The sequence below is a fragment of the Rattus rattus genome, chromosome 1 (genome assembly GCF_011064425.1).
Source record: "Rattus rattus isolate New Zealand chromosome 1, Rrattus_CSIRO_v1, whole genome shotgun sequence".
Classification (NCBI taxonomy): Eukaryota; Metazoa; Chordata; class Mammalia; order Rodentia; family Muridae; genus Rattus; species Rattus rattus.
In genome coordinates this window covers 1,190,621-1,200,195 of record NC_046154.1, presented here as the reverse complement: position 1 = coordinate 1,200,195, position 9,575 = coordinate 1,190,621, and the positions used below count along the sequence as shown (strand labels likewise).

Below are 9,575 nucleotides of genomic sequence, written 5' to 3'. Positions count from 1 at the left end.
AAATAGGCTAGGCCTCAGGGAAGCCCCTTATGGGACTGGGCCATATAGGCTTGGGGGGGGGGGGTACAGAATCCATTCTCAGAGATCAGATGTGAACCGAGAACCACAGAACTCTCATCGCTTGCCAGTCTTCACTTACACACCTTTACCTCCAGAGCTTTTACCATAAAGTAGATAGCAGAGAATCTCTCCAACTCTAGTCCAAACCTCTCCTCTTTATCTAAAACCTGAGATTGTGGGAACTGTGTTAAATAACAGTTATCCAGACTTGGATCAGAAGGCCTCATCATACTATCATACATAAGGAAAAAACTGAATGTACTATATTATGAAGTGAAATATTTGTAACTACTGAGTTTTTTATAATAGCCATGAAAGAAACAGATCCTATTTGAACTAGAGAGAATATGTTAAGTTACAATATCTTGTAACTCCGATTTGAGAAACATAAACACACATACAGTGGTTAAGCCTTAGGCCATGTTAGTCTCAGTGTCTTTATGAGGGTTAGTGTTTTCTGCAGTTACCAGGAATGAGAATTCCTAGTAATTGTGTAAAACACTTGAGACGATACTTTTCACACAGTGAGCACATAAGTATGAGCGATTATATAGAGTCTTCCACGGGCTTCTGGGGTTTGTGCTTTGCTTCATTCTGGCAAAGTGGTTTCCTATTATAACCAGAAAATAAGTTCAGTGTTGCATTCCAGCTTGTTATAGAAACTGTGCTACAGAACTACAAAAAAAAAAAAAAAAAAACTTCCAGCAAAATTTATTATATAAAAATTTTTATAATTTCTCATCTATACATGATTGGTGACCAGCAACTCTTACAAAAATATTTTATTGGATTCTAGTAAGACAATATGCATCTTCTGAAGATCTGCCAGGAAGAAATTCACCTAAAAAAAAAAAAAAGATTTCCCCAGGAAACTCAGTCTTGGCTAACAAATCCACTGAGGAAATGGACACGTCAGCTCTCTGCCAGTCTGGCAAAGATCTGTTTCCTCTGCTCTGTTGTCATGTGTTCACAAGCTTCTAAGACATTTGCCAAAATTAACGTCTGCTGGATGGTTTTTGCCTTGACCCATATTCTCCCATTCATTCCAAACACAATCTCCAGCGGATAGAGTTTTCCCAGCTCTTGCACGATTTCACAATCTGGAGCCAATAACCTGATAGGAAAGATAAGAGAAGATAAACTTTAATAAAGCAGCAGCAGACGTTCCGGCCCTCCTAAAGGGCACTCCTTTTCTAGGTGGTTGTCTATGACTATCCAGAGCCCCACAGCAGCATTCCCAAAACAAGTGCTGCCACTCCTTTTCTGACGCCACCATCCCCCAGCTTTGTATGTGGAGATGAAGTCTCAAGTCTTGTAGGTCTGGGAACTCTCCTGCCTTCCCAAGTAGCTGGGACTGTGGGAATGTGCCACCTTGCCCAGCTCAATGCTCCCTTTCTTCCAAGAACATCTACTTTTTAGGCATACCAGAGTCTACAGAGTCTATCTCCTACAAAAAGCCTCAGGTCATCAGTGGTGTATAACATGAGTGTATAAAGCCTCTTTCCTCTGAACACCCTATTCCTAGATGTGAGGGTCATAGCCAGTCATCACCACCATCACCTACAGTGCCAACCAGAATACTGTAAGTTTACTTTTCTGTCTATGTTAGTTCCTCCCTGGTATTAAATTCAGAACTTGGAGATACTCTCTCTGAATCCAGGGTTGCTGCTCAATCAGGAACATGCTTCTTATGTGTCTCCAGGGACCTGTACGGGATGCTTAGGCTTAAGGAGCACTCAGCTCTGCCAGCTCTTGCTACTACAGACATTCCGGAACTTTGTGCAAGGGCAGATTGCAGCTGTAGTCACGTATCTTAGAATAAGGGAAAGACCAGTCCTCACATATGTCAGTTATAAGGACAAGCAGGCCTTCTGAGAGAAAAGACAGACCAGAACACAGTAAACTTGAAGCGTAACGTATTAGAAAAGGCCCCCGGGGGTTGGGGATTTAGCTCAGGGGTAGGGCGCTTGCCTAGGAAGCGCAAGGCCCTGGGTTCGGTCCCCAGCTCCGAAAAAAAAAAAAAAAAAAAAAAAAAAAAAAAAAAAAAAGAAATGTGCAGAAAAGGCACTGGAAGGGCTGCAGCAAGGGCTGGGTGGTTAAGAGCACCCGCTTTTCTAGAGGAGGGAGGTTGATTTCCAGCCCCTACCTGGTAGCTCTCAGCCATCAGTAACTCAGCTCCAGGGTATCTGATGCCCGATTCTGGCCTTCAAGGGCATGTACTAGGTACACAGATATACATGCAGGCAAAACAACTAGGCACACACACACACGAATAAAAAGCACTAGACCAACACTCAAACTATATAGCCAAATGGCATTTGGATTTGACATATTTACATTGAGAGCGGAACTCAATTGAGGAATTTAACATATATATTAAAACACTGACCTTTTAAAAATAGTTTGTTTATGGGGGTTTCGCTTGCATGTACATCTGCAACCACAAGTTTTTGGTGCCTGCTGAGGCTATGGGGCACTGGCATCCCCTGCAACTAGTTGTGAGCCTCTATGTAGTTGCTGGAAATTGAACCTGGATCCTCTGGGAGAGTTGCTAGTGTTCTTAACCACGGAGCCTTCTCTCTAGCCTCCTAAAATACTGACTTACTCTGAAGAAAACCAAGACATTGTAAACGAAGAATCCAAATCCTAAAGATTTATTGCTTTTCAATGAGGTATAGTTACTGGAGGAGCCCCTCCCCTTAACTGAGGAACTACAGACAGTTGTTGGCTTCTGGGGAAGGGAGCCGGTTTTCTTCTGGGGCTTAGCTGATGGTAGGCAGGTCACACTTCAGTAATAGGCCCCATATTCACAAATGTACGTGCAGCACAGATTACACACAGTGGCTTGTTTTTAAAAAGGGTACACAAACTTGGAGGACAGGAGAGGGGAGAGAGGTGGGGAAGGACTCTGGGAGGAGTTACAGGGAAGAATGGGGAGGAAGTATGACCAACAAAAAACCATTATGGAATTCTCAAAGAGTAACCGGATCCTTAAAGAAGGCGGGGCATTTAATATGCATCCTAACTTACTTTCTAATTAAGCCCAAGGTCACTTTGAAGAGCAGCCCATCCTGTCCAATCACACCCATCCCATTGGCGCGTCCGCAGCTGTCAATGCAGACCATTTCTGGTTCCATGTCTTTATTAGCAACCACACACTGGCCATAGATGAGATCTCCAACCTGTAAGATTAAAAGAAAAGTTCAGTTCCCTTTACCCAGACAGCCTACAGCTGCTGCTGCTGCTGCTGCTGCTGCTGCTGCTGCTGCTGCTGCTGCTGCTGCTGCTGCTGCTGCTGCTGCTGCTGCTGCTGGTTCTCTTCCATGGGCAGGAATGCCAGTGACCCAGTTCTCAAGCTAAGGGACTGATGATCCTTAGAATTCGGTCCTCCCTTCACATACCATGAAATGCTCCAACCAGAAGCCATTTCAAGGCCTAAGGACAGCCTTCAAGATTGAACTGTTCAACTTGCATGTAGCTTAACTTAAATTCACATTTAACTTTATATCTACTTAACTTACATAAAATTCAGTTCTTCAGCTCATCAGCAGCCACATGTAACTAGTGGTAACTGCATCAGCCAGAGCAGATATAAAAACAAAAACAGCATCATTGGAGAATGTTCTATCAGTACTAACAATTATGTTTGTCTAGAGGAAGGAAAAACTCACGACATCCTTATTCAAAGGAATATGAAAATGGGACAGTGGTAATTCAGAGACTACTTCATGGAAAATTGGCTTTAAAATATTACAAAGCTGAACTTTAAAATGAAGCTAAGAAAACAATAAATCTGTTCTCTTCATTCAACGTTAAAAATCCTCCCTGTTGAGCTGGAGCGATGGCTCATGGGTTAGGAGTGCTTACTGCTCTTGCCGAGGACCCAGCTTTGGTTCCTAGCATCCTCATAGCAGCTTGCAACTGTTTTTAACTCAGGTTTTGGGGACCTGACCTTCCTGTCTGACCTCCACAAGAAGCTGTCACACACTGGGTAGAAACATACATGTGGATAAAACACTTCCCTATGCATACTCTAAAAGTATTTTTTAAGTCCCCACTGTTCTGGGTAATTACAAAACCTGGCGGGACATAACCCCTTTCTGCCTTCCTGGAGCTGTGCTCTTGCACAGGGCAGTGAGAATGAATAAACTGAGGAACCAGATCAAGAATAAACCCAGGGCTATGTTAAATATACAGGAAAAGAGATGATGACCTTATAGGAAGTCCCACCCAGCTTGGACCTCAAGGGCGGTGTCTCATAGGCTGAGGATACAGCTCCAAACAGAGGGGCCCCATTAATAAAGACCAAGGGAAGGAAGGAAGCCCAGTGACACTGTGAAGCTTAATATAGCAATGGAGCAACAAGCTGTGAGGGGAGACCCCAGGAGCACAATGCCAGTGGATTCCTTATAACTTAAACAATCCTTTTCTTAATAAGATTTTTTAATAAGTCAATAAGACTGCTGCCCACTCCTGTCAAAAGGGGGCGGACACCTGACCCTGTGGAGACAAAGGGATTGGCAGGCAAAGATAAAGAGAAGAACAGAGAAGACTGAGCGACTAAAGACCCTTGAGAGCTGAACAAAAAGGAGAGAGCTCATCACATTTCTAGCTCAGGTATTCAGAAGGATATGGCTAAACTACCCAGGAAGCCCAACCTGAAAACCTGTAGAAACAAGACAACCCTGCTGTCAAGACAACTCCTCTGTCAGCTCCAAGGATTTAGAGCGACCATGAACAGATGACAATAGTGCCGGTGGCCCTTACATTAGGGCCATTGTCCTGGGTGGATTCAGACATGACAGGTAAGGAGGACACAGATGTAACTTGCCAACCAGGTAGAGAAGAACCAAGATTGCTAACGTGATACACAGCAATGGTTCTGGAGTTGCAGAACCCGAGAATCTAATAAACGACCTTGGAGAACTGGAGGGATAGTTGATGCTTTAAAGACAATTCAGGTAGCCCTCAGGATAGTTAAATTTCTAGGGAGTGGAGATTTTTTCTTATTGTTGAAACCATCATTACCTGTACATTTGGTCTGTTTCTTTTAGTTGCCCCTTCAAATGCCAGGTAGGACAAAGAAGCTGGCTCACTCCCTCCAACATCAACTTTGAATATATCGCCAGACTTAGCGACTACTATGCCAATCACGTGGTCTCCTTTCACTGGTACATACTACAAAACAGAATAAAAGAACAATCATAAATGATACGAATACTATTATAAAATATCTTCGGCAACTTTCATCGAGATTACCAAGGGTTGGTCTCAACCAACCCAGCCAACTACTTACTCCCCGGGTAGCTGGAACTACAAAACCGGCCCGCACCAGTAAAACTTTACACCGTCTAAATCAACAGTTGATTTGAATCAAGTTTCAAGATTTTTCAGCATCCTTTATAAGTCTGGTGGCACAAGAATCTTTACATTCAAGGAAACTCATTCCATTAGACATTATTCCTAAGAGAAAGCTCTTATTCTATGGGAAATTTAACTCCCTGTGATCTGAACTCATTGCAACTGGAACACCAAATGGCAACCCCGCGGCTTTGGGTTTTTCACAAGAACTCGCGGAACCTTTCTCTCCTTTCGCCCTTCTCAGGATATGTTCCTATTGTGGTTCCTCTAAAAAAGATGCAGAGAGAGAGAGAGAGATCTAGAAGCCACCGCGGCTCTAGACTCGCCTTAACCTATGATTGCACTTGCAGGGACCCCACTTTGGGGGCAGTACCGCCTCTCAGACATCCGCTCACCCGCTTCTGCTGCGAGTCCACCCAATAAACGCCGCCGCCGCCGCCTCCGCTGGGCTCCTTGTGACGCAGGCGGCCACACTTGGTGACCAGCAGACGGTCCCCGCAGCGTCGCAAACCCGGGCCGCATACTACGCGCAGCCTCGGGCGCGCTCCCGCATTCAGGCGTAACGGCTGCTCCCCGGCGCCGCCAAGGCCGTCTGCGTCCTCGTGGTCCGGCAGCACCAGCTCCTCCCCAGGGAGAACCACCTGATTTAGCACCTTGTGCACTGCCCGTGCTCGGCAGCCCGCCACAGACTCAGCCCCAGCGGACACTTCAGCCATGGCAGGCATCACCATTGCAACTTCCGGTAGTCTACTTCCGCTTCCGCTTCCGCATCCACTACCCGCCCACCTGGGTTATCCCTTTTCGGTGGTTGTGAGATTTTTCTGAATTAGACTTTAGCTTTGGAGCTAGTCGCTTCAGCTCATGGGTACTCCTCCTCCGAGTGACTGTGTGTGTGTAGTTAGCGACCCACCCATCTTGTAATCTCTCCGGGTAGAGTCCATCTGTGAGCCCTCACTTCTGAGTCTCATCTTTCGACTTACAATCAAGGGATGCTGGAATTGAGTACCACTGGGAATTGAATAGGGGCTAGTTTGGAGGCCTTACCTTTCTACTCTGCCTACAGAAAGGTGGCTCAGCTGTTTGTATGTTTGTTTGTCTGTTTGTTTCTTAAGCTTTATTTATTTTATGTGAGTACACACACCTTGGAAGAGGGCATCACCTGATCCTGTTACAGATGGTTATGAGCCACCATGTGGTTGCTGGGAATTGAACTCAGGACCAGAGGAGTCAGTGCTCTTAACCGCTGAGCCATCTCTCCAGCCCGATAGCTCAGCTTTTAACCAGAAAAAAAAATTTTTTTCAAAATATAACTTGTTTGGTTGTTGCTATCAATTTACATTGTGTAAAATACAAAGAATGAAAGAACAAAGAACAATAGTTACAGTGCCTATCTGTCGCCCCTGCTGTGCTGTTAGCTATACTTCAGATCATTTGTAGCTCAAGGTACCTACTACTTGTAACAATTTTTAGGTGTATTTCTTCCACCTTCTCCAACACACATCACACTTTTTCACCAGTATAAGTTCATCCCTACATGGCTTGGGAATATCGGTAACTCAGATCAATTCTTGCAGCTAGTTAGTTCTTTGGGAGTACACTAACCGGCTATGTGAGAAACTGTTAAATCCCAAACCCACAATGCAAGAATTTAAGAACTTCCAGTTTTCTGGCTTTGGGGTTATCTGTGAAACCAGCTTTTTTCTGTAGGCATCTTCAATGAGTGTTTGATTGTTCTCCAGCAGCACCGAGGGCCTTGACATTGACTGATGTCAGATTGCTCTGCTGTCAACTAAGTTTTTAGATTTTTAGGGAAGGGGCATCAAACTTCCTCCAAGTCTGGCAAGTTGCTGGCAAACCATTTAATCCCTGGATATAGTAAGGACAACTGACATACAGGCAGACAGGAGAGGGGCCATGGCTAGGTAACAAGTAGTGAGTTTTCAAGATGGCTAACTTCTTCCCCAACCTCCTAACTTGATACAAGCTTGGCAGCTTCAAAGAAAGGCTACATGGGCTTTAGAGAGGGTAGGAGGGTCCATGCTTACAGATAGTGCTAGGGAAACCAGAATTGTTAACCACACAGATCTTTTTCTTCAATAGAAGAAAGTGACACCTGTTCACTTGGAAGGCTAGGGTGGAGGTGTTGAATAACAGGTAATTTTACTGTTCTGCGAGCCAACTCTCATCTAAATCCCCCTTTTCCTGAGCATTCTCAGTCCACAGAATCAATCCATCCTTATAGGAGAGATATCATGTACTGTTATGATGATGTTATGATGATTAAAAACCTTTCCTCCCTAGGCTCTTATCTTGAGCATTTTCTCAGTCAGTAGAACCCACTCTTGTGGAAGAGGTCACAGGTGCTTTTCAAAAACCTCGCACTTTGCAAGGGAGTTTTGATGTAGCCATGCCTTAGCTTTGTGGTGACAGTTGTTACAAAGAAACAGTTTTTGAAAGTTTTACTGTTTAAATGTGTAAAAAAATAAACAAAAATAAATTGCTCAAATCAGACTCCAGAGGTTTGAACAAGCCCAGCTAAATCATAGGGAACCGAGTTTCCTTCTTACGTTCTGTGGATCTCTCGGCTGGAAGCTGCTGCTGCTGTACTGGTTCAAAATGTTCAAGGCCCACACTGGACATGTCACACAACACCTCTGGCTTCATCCACCATCCAAGCTTTATTCAAATTGACCAACCCTAAATTGGAGGAGGAAGACTCTTCAAAGACTTTAGAACCTCCAGCCCTCCAGAAAAGATCGAACTTTGGGGCTGAGTCCCCTTTTTATTTTGAAGGTCTTCTTCTTGCTGTGCCTTTTTGTTTCCTTATCCCTAATAAACACCTTTCTTCAACTGCCACTTATGTCTTCCACGTTTGAGATGTTTCTGCTCCCACATTAGGAGCTCCATATTTTTAGGCTCAATATATTTTTTTCCTTTTAATTCTTTAACTGGCAGAGAAAATTAACCTGATCAAGCTCCCTAGATTGCATCGCTTGGTTAGTGTCTTAGTCAGGGTTTCTACTCCTGCACAAAACATCATGACCAAGAAGCAAGCTGGGGAGGAAAGGGTTTATTCAGCTTTCCTGAATACTGTCCACATTGCTGTTCATCACCAAAGGAAGTCATGACTGGAACTCAAGCAGGTCAGGAAGCAGGAGCTGATGCAGAGGCCATGGAGGGATGTTACTTACTGGCTTGTTTCCCCTGGCTTGCTCAACTTGCTCTCTTATAGAATCAAAGACCACCAGCCCAGGGACTGCACCACCCACAGTGGGCTGGGTCCTCCCCCGTTGATCACTAGTTGAAAAAATGCCTTACAGTTGGATCTCATGGAGGCATTTCCTCATCGGAGGCTCCTTTCTCTAGTTGACCCACAAAACCAGCCAGTACAACTGACCCCTTGTCAACTTGACACACAAACACATCACTGTTAAGTCTCAACTCTTACCTTCTAATTTATCCCCAAGATCAAAAGAACTTTAAAAGTCCCACAGTCTTTACAAATTCTTACATATTAAAATCTATCCCTTTCAATCCCTTTAAAATAACCCAATTTCATTTAAAATTCCAAGTCTTTTTACAATTCAAAGTCTCTTAACAGGGGGTTCCACTAAAACACTTTCTATCTTATAAAGGGAAAAATATCAGGGCACAGTCACAAAAACAAAATCAAATTCTAACCTGTCAGAGCCTCCTGGGTCCCCTGCAATGTTTGACCCCTGCAGAGCCCTGCTGATGCAAGTAGAAGGCTTTTGCTCCTAACAAAGGAATGCCCCGGCCTGGTAGAGACACACCCTGGTGTACACCTGGGCAATGGTGCATTCGTTCCTGTCTTTTGTTCTCAATCTTATTCCTGGGATTTAGGCTGGTCTTCCTGGATTTCTCCTCAGTAAATTTGGGGCACGTATTCAGTCTTTTGTTACTGTAGCCTTAAACCAGGTTTTCCCACTGTGCTTCCTAAGATTTTTCCACCTGGTCAACTTGGGGGTATATATTCGGTGAATAAAGCTACAGAATTGGCACTCTTTCTCAACATGAATGACCCGTATGTGTGTGTTTTTTAATCCCGCAGGCTTACACCTGGTTCTCAGTGTCATGTCGGTGTGGGCATCAACACTAACCATCCAATGTCTGGGATCCACCCACGAGATCTT

General features: G+C 44.4%; 1 protein-coding gene across 1 annotated transcript; it reads right to left on the bottom strand.

Moving 5' to 3' along the window:
* Positions 1 to 757: 757 nt before the first annotated feature.
* Positions 758 to 6,158, bottom strand: Exosc3 (exosome component 3). Its single transcript, XM_032891258.1, has 4 exons — positions 5,817 to 6,158; positions 5,089 to 5,238; positions 3,091 to 3,242; positions 758 to 1,174 (listed from the first exon to the last, which is right to left on the bottom strand). The coding sequence occupies exons 1-4, from the start codon at positions 6,150 to 6,152 to the stop codon at positions 973 to 975; spliced, it is 840 nt and encodes a 279-aa protein (XP_032747149.1). The 5' UTR covers positions 6,153 to 6,158; the 3' UTR covers positions 758 to 972.
* Between the last annotated feature and the right edge of the window lie 3,417 nt (positions 6,159 to 9,575).

Bases quoted from the DNA above. Each gene is read 5' to 3' on its own strand.
- Exosc3 (XM_032891258.1), bottom strand. From the start codon at position 6,152: ATGGTGATGCCTGCCATGGCTGAAGTGTCCGCTGGGGCTGAGTCTGTG. The intron at 5,239-5,816 runs GTGAGCGGATGT...TCTGTTTTGTAG, and splicing joins TGGACTCGCAGCAGAAGCGG to TATGTACCAGTGAAAGGAGA. The intron at 3,243-5,088 runs GTAATGATGGTT...TTAATCTTACAG, and splicing joins GAAACAGACCAAATGTACAG to GTTGGAGATCTCATCTATGG.